Below are 15,213 nucleotides of genomic sequence, written 5' to 3' on the forward strand. Positions count from 1 at the left end.
ATCCGAATTCTCCTTTCCTTGGCAGCAAATCTTGACTGGGATCTTCACCAATTGGACATCAAGAATGCCTTCTTGAATGGTGACTTGGAAGATGAGGTGTACATGACCCAACCCCCGGGGTTCTGTGCCAGAGGCAGTGAACAAAAGGTGTGCAGGTTGAAAAAGTCCCTATATGGATTGAAACAATCACCTCGGGCTTGGTTTAGTAAGTTCCATGTAGCAGTCCAACAAATGGGATTCAAACAATGCCAATCAAATCATACCTTGTTTGTAAAAAGAGGTGAAGGTAAAATTGCAGCTCTTATTGTGTATGTGGATAACATAGTGATCACAAGAGATTGAGAGGCTGAAATCCAGAGACTAAAAAAATTCTTAGCCACTAAATTTGGGGTGAAGGATCTAGGCTCCTTACGATACTTCCTTGGAATTGAAGTTGTCCGCTCTCACAAGGGCATCGTTATTTCCCAACGGAAGTATGTACTAGATCTACTAGAAGATACAGGCAAATTGGGGGTAAAACCATCTGATTCAGCTATTGAACCTAATCACCATCTGGGAGACAGTCAGGGAGAGTTTTTGAAAGATGTAAAGATGTTCCAGAGACTTGTGGGGAGACTTCTGTATTTGTCTATTACCAGGCCTGATATTGCCTATGCAGTGGGTGTCCTTAGTCAATTCATGCACAACCCGATGACAACTCACTTTGAAGCTGCAAAGAGGATCTTGAGATATCTCAAGAAGTTTCCTGGAGCTAGTTTGTTGTTCCAGAAACACAGTCACTTAAAAGTGGAAGTATATACTGATGCAGATTGGGCAAGAGCAGTCAATGACCGAAAGTCCACCAGTGGTTATTGTGCCTTTGTAGGAGGAAACCTTGTCACATGGAGAAGCAAAAAACAAAGTGTGGTGGCTAGATCCAGTGCTGAAGCAGAATATAGAGCGATGGCTCATGGGATTGCGGAAATCATGTGGATAAGAAATCTGTTAGGTGAATTGGGTTTTGCAGTAAACAATCCTACTTCACTCTATTGTGACAATAAAGCAGCCATCAATATTGCTGCTAATCCAGTTCTGCATGATAGGACGAAACACATTGAAGTGGACAAACATTTTATCAGAGAGAAACTTGAAAGTGGAGAAGTGTGCACACCATATGTCAACTCGAAAGAGCAACTTGCAGATATCTTCACCAAAGGTCTTCATCATGTGCGGCACAAAGATTTGTGTGACAAGTTGGGCATGATTGACATCTATGCTCCAACTTGAGGGGGAGTGTTGGAATAATGTTAGAATAACTTAGTTGCAGTTGTTAGGGCCTGTTTGTCTAACTAAAGTGTTTTTTATTTCGTTTTTTATTTCTGTTATGTCTGTTATTGTACTCAGGGGCACAAGGGTCTTTTCCCTTGTTATTTCTGTCGCCCTATATATATTAAATAAACACTGGCGCCGCCAGTACTGTTGCATTGCAAACTCTCTCTTTTCTCTTCTCTTCTCTTCTCTTCTCTTCTCTTCTCTTCTCTCCTCTTCCACCTATCTCTGGTCGGCTACACTGCCAAGAAACATATTCATGAGAAGAAAGTTCAGAAAGAAAGGGCACATCCATTTTCCAGTAAATGGGGGCAAGTAAACCGGTGGGTTCCATGGAAACAAAAGAAATCTGTATTCGTGTTTCGGTATTAGCGGGTCCTACGGAAAATAGCGATTCCCAAGCAGCTCATTTACCTGGGTAAGTAATACCCTCCTGAGACTTGGGTAAATCACTTTCCCATCTGCACAGAAATTTGCTAACACATGATGGGACTATATTGTCCGTTCAATAATAACACTTTTATGGATAAAATAGTCATTGTATAACTTTACCTAGGAAACAAAAGAACAATGGTAAGTACACTTATCCGGGCAAGTGTTTCCCAGGTAATATTTGCCTGAGTATGTGCATTTACCCAGGTAAATGACTTACTGTTTAAAGAACGAGGCCAAAAAGAAAACCAGAAAATATAGGGGCTGAGACCTTGTTTTTGTCCTAGGAAAAGAAGAAACCAAGGAGTGGAGGAAGAAGAAGAAGACTTTAAGTTTTTCTTCAAGGGTCCAAGACAACATACATGATACACCAACATGTCTGTTGACTGAACCCTAACAAACAAGAAAATAATAAAAAGAAATAAGTATATAAACCTACAAAATGAATAATTTAGTTTAATAACGCCTATTTTATTTATTATAATCTCAAAAAATAAGGAATATAAAAATATATATTTCATAGTGCCATGTACAAAATAGCTAGGAGCTTAAATGAGGTGACCCTCCATGGACACCTTGCCACCTAGACATCGCCTTGACAACTATGATTTACAATTTCATCTTCATGATATAGACAATTATTTTTGGCTGAAAATATTTAAACATAAAGAAGAAACCTACATGACATGGACTCAAACTTCCATCATCAAATTGTAGTATGAGTTACTATGAGCCAAAGGAGGGTAAATCAGAGTATGAAATCAGTGATTGGCAATTTTTCATAGACACTAAAAAAGGAGCTCCTGAAACATGTGGACACTGACACCTGACATGACACTTGAGGAGACTCTTATGTTTGTCACACCTGTAATATGTGACTAAATAAGTTCAAATTCTTGTAGTAAAACCTATGCATGAATGGTAAATTTTGTAATACTTGGTAATTTAGTATAGACGATCTTCATTTGTTTATTGTTGTTTGCACTGATTTGGGGCCATTACTTGGTCTAATGGTAAAATCTCAGGCTGGCAAGTATGAGAATGTGGGTTCAAGTCTAAGAGCAGCCACTTTGTGCAAGAAAAATGCCAAAGGTTAGGATCATATCCTTTCTATCCCTCCCAAAACCCAGATAGCCAGGACTAGGGCTGCAAATCAGGTTGCCCAACTAAAAGAATTTCAGCTACATCAGTGGATTAGGGTTTGGGCCCATTGATAATTTAACAACATAGTTGTCAAGGCAACGCCTAGGCGACAAGGCGCCCTTGGAGGCTCATCTCGCCTAATCACCAAGCACTTGTCTATAGCATGTTATAAAAAACTTTTATATTCTTAATTTTTTGAGGTTATAATTATAAAACAGACATTTTAAACTAAAATATTCATTTTGTGTGTTTATATACTAATTTCTTTTTATTATTTTCTTATTTGTTAGGGTTTAATCAATACAAACATTGCTAAATGCTGTATTGAACCCTCAAAGACTTCAAAACCTGAACAAATAAGTAAGAAAGAACTTAAAATGTTGTCCAATCAACACATTTTCTTCTTTTTCTTTACTAATATTGTGTGTTTATATACTAATTTCTTCTTTTCCTATAACAGAAATAGGGGTTCAGCCCCTATATTTTTTAATTTTCTTTTCTTTCTTTTCTTCTCATGAATATGTTGCAATATGTTGATTTTCTATACTTTAACATGAAGTTTATACTTTTCTTTTGAAAATTATGGATATTTATTAAGGAAATATGATTATGGAGCCTAGGGAACTACCCTAGGATACATGTTTTTACTTAAAAAAAATCCATTGCCTAGGCAACTAGGCGACAAGGCGCCCCCTGTTGCCTAGCCTCGCCTTGGCACCTTGAAAACTATGCTTAACAAATTCCCAACCCAACCCAACCCAGGTTGCACCCCTAGCTGGGACCAACATTGGGTGATGCCCTTCATCATCAAAAGGATATAACCTAAAACTGAAGTGTGAAGACCCAATATCCTATTTTTTCCAGGCTAGTAGAGTTCAATGCCTCAAAACTACGTTGCGTTCTGACTCTGGTGCCAATATCCATGTATTATAGATTATTTAGAGCACTGAAAATCAATTTCATTTTTTATCTTTATATAATTCATGATCAGATCTTGAAAATAGATCAAATTCCGCAAGACACTTCTACCTTAAAATTAACTTACATTGAAATTGAAGATAAAAAGTGCCAACATTAATCAAGGTGAATCCGTGATTATATAAGAGTTCGGCAAAAGTTTTAGTACTAGATACCAACCCCTTATAGTTGGGGCAAGAATTAGATGAACATTAACCAAGGTAAGTCAAGCTCAAAACCTGGGGTCAAATCCCACCACCATTAACTAGTGCCAATTAACTATTCAGTTTCCTATGCAACAAACAAAACTGACCCATCCCAGCAAGTACTTGTTTATAGTTTACTTCTACATTTAAAGCAGCAATTATTAGCATCTCTTTATACACCTCCAAAAATGGAATAATATCCATGCTCAGATAAAGAAACACCAAAGGATTACATATTTACAGACGGAAAAAAAAACAAAAGAAGTTAATTATTATAGGTTTCCCGATCATGTGATCTATCAAAAATTGAACAAAAGAAGGACAAAAGCTGAACAACTGTCTTACTTGTTTCTCAAGTTTATCCAACTGGCGGCGGAAGTCATTCCGCTTTTGGGCCAGCATTTCCTGCTTTATATGAAATTCTTTCAAAAGCTCCAAACTCTCCAGTTTCTTTTGTAGAGGAGCTGTAGCTTTGGCACCATTTGTCAAACCAGGTTTAGGGTGAACAGAGGCTCCCATAGGAACATCAGAAGCCGGAGAAACACTAGGCTTTGGAAGTGCAGATGGGAGATTTTCTTTTCCTCTTTCAGCAATAGATGAAAGAGGTGAAGCAGAAGGAGCTGTCACACCATGGGGTAAAGCAGATAATGTGGTTCCACCACTTATAGCATCATCAGGGATGTTATCTCGGTTAGCCCACCATAACTTGATAAAACGGTTACCCATTACAGCATCAGGTGCCTTTAAAGCAGCTTCTGCCTCCTCTCGTCTAGAGAATTGCACAAAAGCTTTTTCACTATTCATTGGAATATAAATGTCAAAAACCTCCCCAAATTTTTGGAAATGTGAAAAAAGGGCCTCCCTCTTGTTACTTTTTTGGGGAATACAATTTACAAAAAGAGTACGTGAAGCTTTATGAGATGGTCGCCCAGCTTTACATACAGGATAACTTTGCTTCGCTAAAGTAGAAGAATTCATAGCTTTTGAGGCTATATCCTCTGTAAGAGTATGCTTCCCTCGATGGTCAGTAACTGGAAGAGAAGGTAAAAGCTCCTTACAGTCTTTCACCTCATTTCCTAGATTACTCGTAGAAGTTATTGTATTACTATGTTTTCCACTAATTTCTAGTTTATTTTCAGAACTCCCTATCCGTCCCCAAACAGAAGTTGCAGTCTGTGAACCAGTACCAGTTGTGGCATTTCTACCTGGGTGTTCACTGTCAAAACCATCAGATAACCTTAAACTACGGTGATCAGAAGCATCAGCATCCCATAATGATTCGGCTTCATAAATCCTTGGTGAAAGCCTTAGGAGTACACTTGATGTTTCAGGATGGTCAGTGTTCCACAGAGGCTGATCAGGATCATACAAATCAGCTTCACCAGAACCAGCAGACACAGGCAACATGCTATTCAAGCTTAATCCATCATCAGCTGTTCCAGATTTACCACTTTTACAATGCGAACCTTTGCTCTTTATTGACAAGTTTGAAGGAGCACTAACTGAAGGTAAAGGTCCTGTTCCAGCTGGCATTCCCAATAGGCGTGCACTTGGAAGAGAAACAGGTAAATTGAACTGTGAGAGACTCTGTAATTTGCAAAATTAACTATTAGTTACAACCAGGAACAAATCTGTATCCTAACAAAAGATTATGTATTTTATGAATCCCCAGCATAAGTTAATGTAGGAAATATAGCTTGAGAGACATTTCATCATGGCCTTTTCTTTTGATGCACCACCCAATTCACACATGACATAAATCAGTTCAACTCTAGACATCCAAGTATAAACCTATTTCTACCATCCAGTGCAGTAGTGATCACTAAATAAAAAATGACCAGATGCCAAGATCTTTTCTGCTACAGCCCATCAAGCGGTCAATCATTTATCATGGTTGAACTTGATCCATGAGTTTCTAAAATTGACACGTTGAAAGAGTCATGCTGGTTTCCTGTCTCACGCATTTTTTTATAATGTAACTATTAAAAGGCACGCAATTGTCAAATCAAGCAATCAAAGCCAGCCAACAGCCAGCTTGGGAGACACCTGCAAGTCAGGTTTGTGTCCAATCAGGAAAAAAGAATCCTGTGATGACTAGAAAGCACAAGGCATTATTACCCAGAAACCAGAAGCCAGCAGCTAGAAAACATTCAGCTGCCAATCTACAAACAGCAATGGAATGTCTCAAAACTATTTTAATACATAAAAGGGTCAGCTTATGAAACTTACACTCATGCGTAGAGTTAAGCAGTAATGAATTAATAATAAATTGTTAAAGTAACTCATCAAAAAAAAATGATAAATTGTTAAAGTATTACAGTATGCAGTATAGCATGATTAAGTTACAATGATAGCATGAACAAAAAGATAGCATTCTTGCCTCTGCCCCAGCACAGACTAGGATTGTGACAAACAACAAAACAATAGGATCCCAATAAAATGATTTCCAAGGTAGATACTTGACCATTGCTCTAAAAGGGCCAATACCCAATGACGGTCCAAGCTCTGCAGGTTCTTGGGAAGGGCAGATGGATACAGACCTAAACTTTAGAATTTTTATTTTTTGAATAATGTCACTGCTCTAAGTCTTGAATCCATATTCTCACTTTCCCACACTTGTCAGCCTGAGATTTTTATCATTGCACTAAGCAATGGCCCCTACTTTTGATCTCACCATACAAAATAATAGCCTCACCTAGGATCAGCACTACTCCTAGATCACATTTAAAAATTGTAAGCATCAACTTTCTGCAGTTCCTCATGTAGCACCTCCCCACCAAAAAAGGCATACAGGATTAGCAGGGGAAAACACTTTACAGCAAAGGAAAAAGGATATTCTAACAAAATCGTGGAAAACAACAGAACATGGAATCGTACCTGAACATCCTTAACAACTATTCGATTTACACCATGCTCCATTGGACACATATCCCCCCTAAGACAAAATCCACGCTCCTCGAAGTCTCTGCATCGTTGGCAAGGCATGCCAATACTCAAGGAAGGTGGTCTAAGTGTTCCTTGCAAACCAAGTGGATGGAGTGTATCCAGAGTGCCATTAGGCATTCCTGGAATTAACCCAAATGCACCCCAAGATGCATTTTGTGTGCTAGCAGCAATTGGCAGCCCTCTTCCAGAAAATAGACCAGGGGCAGGACCCCATGGAGCCATTTGTGATGCAAAATCAAGTGTTTCCACAGAGCCAAACCTAGAATCATGTTGGTTCCAGAGGCCAGAACTCCTTCCTCTTCCTTTACCAATGGGAAGACGACCCACAGATGTAGATAAATCCAAACGAGTACCAGGTTCAACATGAAATGATGGATTTACTTTTGTCCTCTGACCCAAATCAAATGGAGGTCGAGGCAGTGTCGCCAAGCCAGGATGCCTTTTCTCAAATTTTGCAGAGAAGTCTCTTTCTGGAGGAGGACCATATTCTTTTCGAGATTCACTTGACTGAGGATCACTTTCTAGTAACAGCTGTCCATTTCCAAAAGGTTTGTTACGTTTTCTGTTTGGTCTACTTGGAAGTTGCTCTTGTCCATATTTGTCAAAAGACTGAGACCTGGTCTCCCGCCTGCGATGCTTATGATTGCGATCATCATCATCATCACTAAGTTCTTTCTCAGTATCACTAGCATGACCAGATGAGGGAGAAAGCTCCTCAGGCTTTGGAGATGAAACTGTCCTTTCTATTGGATCCTCTGTAATGAAAGAAGAAGATGGTTCAACCTGCTTGATGGTATCCAACCCCTTACCAGATGCTATAATTGAACCATCTTGTAGGGCCTGGAACAATTTCGTGATGAAAGAATCTGTACCTACAAGCATAAGAAAAGTTTTAGTGAAGGAAGAGAGAGAGAGAGAGAGAGAGATAAACAAATAAAAGCAGAAATACTTCAGCAAGATGAACCAAACAGGCTAAATTTCCCAAGGTGACCAAAAATAGTTTTGTACCAGATAAGAGATGAATGGTTAGAAACAGAGAAGATGGATGAGAGGCTCTTCTCCCAACTTCTTCAGTTGCTCTAAGGGTTTGTGACAAAGGACCCAAGTGACAGAATGTGTATGTAGAATGACTCATAAACAAGAGCAAGATTAGCCATTGTGTTGACATATTTAGTCACATTGGACAGACATCATCCATTAGGCCCCCCTCCCCAAAGTCAACAAGAAATCCCAATGCCAATGCTATATTAGACAACAAGACTAGTAGGTTGATGCTTGTAAAGAAAATTGGTTGGAATGGCATTGTTGTGGAGGGAGACTCCCAAGTGTAGTAGGCTGGTTGTAATCATCAGCTAGATCTCCAGGTCTGCCGACAGCTTAGTAGATAAGCTACCAAGAATGGGAGCCAACAAGAATGAGTTACAATGGAACCAGGGCCAGGTGAAAATTTATAACTATTTGCAAAACTCTTCTATGGGCATTTGTCAACCAATGGGTGTATAGTACTTACTGTCTTGCTCTTCCAAGATGATTGCAGAGTAGTGTTTGTCTCCCACTTTCATTGTTTAATGGAAAGCACAATTTACGATAAAAAAGATATTTATTTGAGATTTTACATAAATTTAGATTTGGATTATTAGCAAGTCCACTTAGATAGGCTACTTATTCAGGGTTTTTTTTCTCAATTTTAATGGTGTCTTTGAAAAAAACTTGAACCAGCACATTTAACCCCACACCCACTCCCAAAAGAAAAGAATAAGAACAATCAAGTTAAAGGGAAGTAATCTAGATACAACCTGTCAGAAGACAGAAAAATTTAAAATAGATTTCTATTTGAGAAGTACCAAAATTTAGCCTACAAAGTCAGATAGTTTTTGCATAATTGAAAAAAAAAATCTTAAATACCAGATAAGACAACACAAAATCAGTAACTTGGTAACACCTACATATTAATAGCAAGTTAGCAATCCATCAATACCTCCAACGGACAGTTTCATTTCTTGGATCAGATTGGCCAACTTTATAATGCATTTGATAATGGATACCTTTCAATCGCATGAAGGGAATAATGATCATTAACATGAAATTTGAATAGTAGTGAACTATTAATGATTTTCCGAGTCATAAAAGCAGCAAGAATAATCACATGCAATCACTGCATGAAACATACCCTGGCCAAGAAATTCAACTAAATTCTCAGTACAAAGTTTTTGTAGTTCTTTAGTTGGTTTATCCTTCTTTAACAATGCTTCCACGTATTTCGCAAGAATCACAGGGTCAGCCTCTGTCCTGAAAATGCAAAAAAAAAAAAAATCATCAGAAACTACTGAACTGTTTCAATCACAAATGGTGGCATTATGTCAACTTAAACTATAAGCCATGATATGCATTTATGTAGTAGTAGAAACAAGAGAGGAAATCCACAAGGAAAAACATAAAAAGAGAATAAGAATGCTCTGCTTCTTTTTTCTTTCTTTTGTTTCTTTTTTGAGTGATAGAGAGAAAGAAAAGGTAAGCAATGCCCTACATAAAAGAAAAGAAGTTCATACATGACAACATTATGATGATGCACAAAGGTGTGGACAAACAGCCCTCCTTATAATAACCCCCAAAAAGAAACCCTCAAACAGTGAGCTAGCACTGTACAAACTACAAAACATTCTCTCTATCCCTATTATACCAAGCCCATCTACCACTATATTTATCTTTCTTCAAATCCACTGAATCTGAACAAAATTAGGATGATAAGGGCAAGATGGGGAGGTAAGAGTAAAAAGAGCACTGTTGTCTTTAAATTTATTGTTATTGATAATATTTGTAGGATTTGTAAGAGTTTTCCCATTGTATCCAAGCGCATCCATGCATATCCCAAGCATATCATGATATGTATTTGTATCCAAACTTACCGACATGATACTCGATATTGATACTTTGAACCTTGCCTGGAACACTATGTACTCGTTTGTTGTGCACTTGAATAATATTTATTTAAGCTATTTAAGACCTCTTTAGGAACGTTATCAAGTTTTTTCTTAAGAAAACAAAAGCGCAGCGGAAGCATGGTGGAATGTTACAATATGTGAAAACCTTATTTAGTCCTAGGTTACAGTAGAGAAGAAGAAGAAGAAGAAGAAGAAGAAGAAGAAGAAGAAGAAGAGGAGGAGGAGGAGAACAAGAAGGGTTCGGCCAATAGAGGAAAATCAGTCTTCTCTGTAGTCGACCCACTTGTATTTATCTCCAATAACATAGTTACAAGAAAGACCATATTGTCCCTCATAAGTGATGGGACACATAACTTAAACTTAAACAAAACAGACCTTTCACTCTCAAATAGATAAACCCAAATGACCAAAATACCCCTATTTTGTGTACTCTAACACTCCCCCTTAAGCTGGAGAGTATATGTCATATAGTCCCAGCTTGTCACAAATATAATCTACTCTGCCCCGAGACAATCCCTTTGTAAAGAGATCTGCCCACTGATTTCCTAAGCTCACATGAGATGTGGTTATCACTCCACTTATCACTTCCTCTCTCACAAAGTGACAATCGACCTCAATATGCTTGGTTCTCTCATGGAAGACTGGGTTGGAAGAGATGTGAACAACAGCTTGGTTATCACAGTATAGTCTCATGGGTTTGTCAACCAAGAACCCCATCTCTTGTAGCAAGTTCTTCAACCATACTAGTTCACATGTGGAATGAGCCATAGCTCTGTACTCAGCTTCTGTACTACTCCTTGCCACCATTGCTTCTTGCTCTTCCAAGTTACAAGATTGCCACCAAGGAAGGTACAATACCCTGTAATTGATCTCCTGTCTGATATAGAACCAGCCCAATCAGCATCTGTATACTCTACTATTTCAAGAGTCCCTCCACTTTGGTATAGCAAACCACGACCTAGAGCACCCTTCAGGTACCTAACAATCCTTAGAACTACTGCCCAATGAGGAATCCGAGGATGTTGCATAAACTGACTCACCATACTCACAGCAAATGATATATCTAGTTGGGTAATAGTCAAATAATTCAACTTTCCCACCAACCTCCTGTATCTTCCAAGATCATCAAACTCTTCACCTGCATCAACACTCAACTTGACATTAAGTTCCATAGGAGTCTCTGTTGGTTTAGCACCTAACATTCATGTTTCTTCAAGTAGGTCAAGAACATATTTTCTTTGACATAAGTTAATCCCATGCCTTGACCTTGCAACTTCTATTCCCAGGAAGTATTTCAGCTTACCCAAATCTTTCGTATTGAAGTGGTCCTATAGGAATTTCTTCAACCTATCAATCCCATTACTGTCACTCCTAGTTATGACAATATCATCCACATACACCACTAGCAAGATTTTCCCATCTTTTGAGTCATGGCTGAACACAAAATGGTCTACCTGACACTGTTTCATCCCAAAGTCTTTCACTACTTCACTGAACCTGCCAAACCATGCCGTGGAAATTGTTTCAGTCCATAAATTGCCTTTTTGAGTCTACAAACCTTATCATCCTCCCCCTGAGCAACAAACCCTGGCGGTTGGTCCATATACACTTCCTCAATGAGATCACCATGTAGGAAAGCATTTTTTATGTCAAGTTGCACAAGAGGCCAATCATACATATCAGCTAATGAAATCAACACCTGAACTGAACCAATTTTAGCCACAGGAGAAAATGTCTCCATATAGTCCCACTAACATGGCCTTCAATCGCTCCACATTGCCATCTGAAAGATACTTCACTGTGTAGACCCACTTACACCCAACAACATGCTTACCAGGAGGAAGAGCAATGAGTTCCCACATGTGATTGTATTGTAGAGCAGAGAGTTCCTCTTCCATGGCTTGCCACCACCCTAGGGAGGTAAGGGCTTCCTGGACAGTCTTGGGAATGGAAACAGATGATAGCAATGATATAAAGTTGCGATGAGAAGCAGAAAAGTGAGCAGATGAAACATAGTGTGAAATAGGATGAGAAGTACAAGTGTGTTTACTTTTCCGTAGAGCAATAGGAAGATCAAAGTCCAAGAGAGAAAAAGCAATGACAGGATCTGTTGACAAGGGCTGAATTGGAGGAGGGGCCGGTGCTCTTCTATGAGTATACACTTGTCTGATTGGTGGCCTCTCAGTAGTAACTGGCATAGGAAGTGAATCTGCAACTGGAATGGGAACCACGGGAAGGGGATCCGCAACAGGGACGGGAAGAGAAACTACGGGGGAAGGAGAAGAAACCACAGTATCTGAGAAAAAATGAACCGATTCAAAGAAGGTGACATCGGAGCACACAAATGACTTATGGAAGTTAAGGTTATAGCACTTATACCCTTTTTGAGTCCTTGAGTAGCCAAGGAAGATACACTTAGTAGCTCGTGCATCTAACTTGTCTAAACCAGGCCCCAAGTTTTGAACAAAACAAACACATCCAAAGACTCTTGGGGTGAGAGAAAATGGAGACAAGGTGGAAAACAACACCGAGAAGGGGGATTGGCTTCCAATGATGGACATGGGCATCCGATTGATGAGAAAACAGGATGTGAGGACAGCATCACTCCAAAATGCTTTGGGACATTCATATTAAGTATCAAAGACCGAGCAGTTTCAAGGAGATGTCGATTTTTCCGTTCAGCTACACCGTTCTGTTGTAGGGTGTAGGCACAAGAAGTTTGATGAATTATCCCATGGTGCTCTAAGTATTGCTAAAATGGTATTGAGGTCTACTCTTTGGCATTATCATAGCAAAGAATTTTAATATGAACACCAAATTGGGTACGTATTTCAGCATAAAATTTTTGAAAATAAAGAACAATTCACTACGATCTTTCATAAGATAAATCCATGTCATCTTGAAAAGTCATCAACAAAAATTACAAAATACTTATAGCCATTGTATGACATCACTTTGATCGGACCCCAGACATCAGAATGAACTAAAAAAAATGACTCAAGACACGACTATCAACTCTTGGACTAAAAGAGACTCTATGATGTTTCCCAAGCTGACATGACTCACAATCCAAAAATGAAAGATGACTCAAGGAAGAAACCAGCAACTTCAGAGCCTTGAGAGAAGGATGACCAAGTCTGCAGTGCCATTGAAGAGGAGTAAGAGATGACTAAAAAGCTACTGGAGGGCCACCACCATCAAGGTAATACAATCGACCTGCCTCATGCCCTCCACCAATCTTCATCCCCGTCTTGAGATCCTGAAACACACAAGAGGGATAAAAGGTTATGGAACAATTAAGCGATTTGGTTAATCTTGTTATGGTCACACCAACCGGCAACGCACTGCGGCACAGTCATAGGCAGCAGCACGCACAGGTCGCACAACAACAGGCACCGCATGGCAGCGCCGTGCAGCAGCACGCACCGCCCGACAACAGCAGTAGGGCGGGGCTCACATGACAGCTCATCAAGGTGGGTCCACACTCTGCTCACCAACTCGCCGCCAGCTTCACCATCCCTTATCCCTTATCCTTATCTTATTTTATCTTCTTAAGAAAGAGTTGTGTTACCATTAGGAGTAGGTAATTAGGAGATTTAGTTTAAGTTTGATTACCCTAGCCTAGTCGAATCTAACAAGGAATTTCCCTCTGTAATCTCCTATTTAAGGAGCTACAAATTGAAGTAAAGGTATGCAGTTTTCCAGTCAAGAGAAGAGTAAGGAGAGTTCGGGTGGTCTCTTGGACAAATCACCCATTCAGTTTCTGCAATAGGGTCTGCACACAAGGGAAGGCGCAAGGGAAAGCAAGGCTCTCCCAGTGGACCGACCCGTGACGAGATCCTACGCTCGGACCCATAACAAATCTACTAACAGACATAAAGTTAAAGGGGAACTTAGGAACATATAAAACAGATGATAAAGACAAGGGGGAGAGATCAACATTACCAACACCACAGATGAGAGATGTAGAACCATTAGCAAGAATAACTGTTTGAGATGTGGAGGACTGAGAAAGAGAAGAAAATACATTAGGAGTCCCAGACATACTGTCCGAGGCTTCGGAGTCAATGATCCAGTGTGAAGGCTTGGAAGCCAAGAAGCCATACCTGAATGGGCAAGGGTAGTTGTGTTCTGCTGAGAAGATGATTGAAGGAACTGCTCATATACTGCACGGGGTACACTCACCATCTCCTTCCCATAAACACCAATAGATGTGGAGGGGATCGGGTCAGTTTGCTGACTTTCAGTAGTTGTACCACTACCCTTAGTCACAGCATGGTTAGCCCACGGCAAATCATTCTCACCATTCAACTTAATAGATGTCATTTGAACATTTAGGTAATCTGGAGAAATCATAACACCTGTTTTATTGTCATTCCCATCTCCAATCGATGCCACCTTAACTAATTCACTTACCTCACAAAGAAATCACTGCTATATGTAGAGTATTCACCTTCAAATATTCAACACAACCTCACGCACTTCCACAAAACTTATTTTACTTTCAGCACCACCAACTTCTTCAAATACACTTTACACATCAAATACAAAAGTTGAAATCACTCAGTCATTAAATCAAGCACCTGTACTGCACACTGCAAAACCACTCACACCCCAAATACAAGAACTGAAATCACTCAGTCATTAAATCAAACACCTATACTGCACACTGCAGAACCATTCACACACCAAATACAAGGACTGAAATCACTCAGCCATTAAACCAAACATTTACACTGCACTCTGCAGAACCAACTTGTACTGAGCTGAACACTGTTTGATAAAAAAAAACTGGGTAAACCATAATAAAAGAGCAAGACGAGCAGATCTGAACTTGTTACATGCGCTCTGATACCATGTGAAAACCCTATTTAGTCCTAGGTTACAGTAGAGAAGAAGAAGAAGAAGAAGAAGAAGAAGAATAAGGGTTCGGCTAGTAGAGGAAAATCAGTCCTCTCTCTAGTTGACCCACTTGTATTTATCTCCAATAACATAGTTACAAGAAAGACCATATTGTCCCTCATAAGTGATGAGACACATAACTTAAACTTAAACAAAACAGACCTTTCACTCTCAAATGGATAAACCCAAATGACCAAAATACCCCTGTTTTGTATACTCTTAACACAATTCATTTGTTCCATGTTGGTAGTATGGGATGCTAATGTGAGGTATTCCACATCGGTAGGATGGGATGCTGATGTGGGGTATATATGTGCTTGGGTTCCCTCCCTCTAACAGCTAGCTTTTAGGGGTGAGTTCTCTTAAGGCACATAACA

The 15,213-nt window shown here is 39.4% G+C and overlaps 1 protein-coding gene and 1 long non-coding RNA gene across 9 annotated transcripts in view; both read right to left on the reverse strand.

Annotated features, from left to right (window-relative positions):
* LOC148862743 (zinc finger CCCH domain-containing protein 27-like) overlaps window positions 1-15,213 on the reverse strand; it is a 33,834-nt gene that overhangs the window by 13,722 nt on the left and 4,899 nt on the right. For 5 of the 8 annotated variants that reach the window (XR_016110713.1, XR_016110715.1, XR_016110714.1 and 2 more), the window contains exons 2-4: window positions 9,163-9,281; window positions 6,924-7,864; window positions 4,392-5,633 (exon numbers count right to left, since the gene is read on the reverse strand). Coding sequence is in view for 5 of the 8 variants with exons in the window: in XM_088980876.1 (XP_088837002.1) it covers window positions 4,392-5,633; window positions 6,924-7,864; window positions 9,163-9,281 (2,302 nt within the window). In the remaining 3 variants the exon portion in view is untranslated. Of the gene's footprint in view, window positions 1-4,391; window positions 5,634-6,923; window positions 7,865-8,970; window positions 9,038-9,162; window positions 9,282-15,213 lie in introns of all 8 variants that reach the window. The other 3 variants (XM_088980874.1, XM_088980877.1, XM_088980879.1) reach the window with 2 other exon arrangements.
* On the reverse strand, window positions 12,815-14,277 carry LOC148862744 (uncharacterized). The gene is made up of 3 exons (XR_016110716.1): window positions 14,041-14,277; window positions 13,880-13,940; window positions 12,815-13,193 (listed from the first exon to the last, which is right to left on the reverse strand). It is a non-coding gene; the product is annotated as an uncharacterized LOC148862744 (long non-coding RNA).

This window comes from Nelumbo lutea, chromosome 3, assembly GCF_056320005.1.
Source record: "Nelumbo lutea isolate HS-2025 chromosome 3, American lotus-T2T, whole genome shotgun sequence".
Taxonomy (NCBI): Eukaryota; Viridiplantae; Streptophyta; class Magnoliopsida; order Proteales; family Nelumbonaceae; genus Nelumbo; species Nelumbo lutea.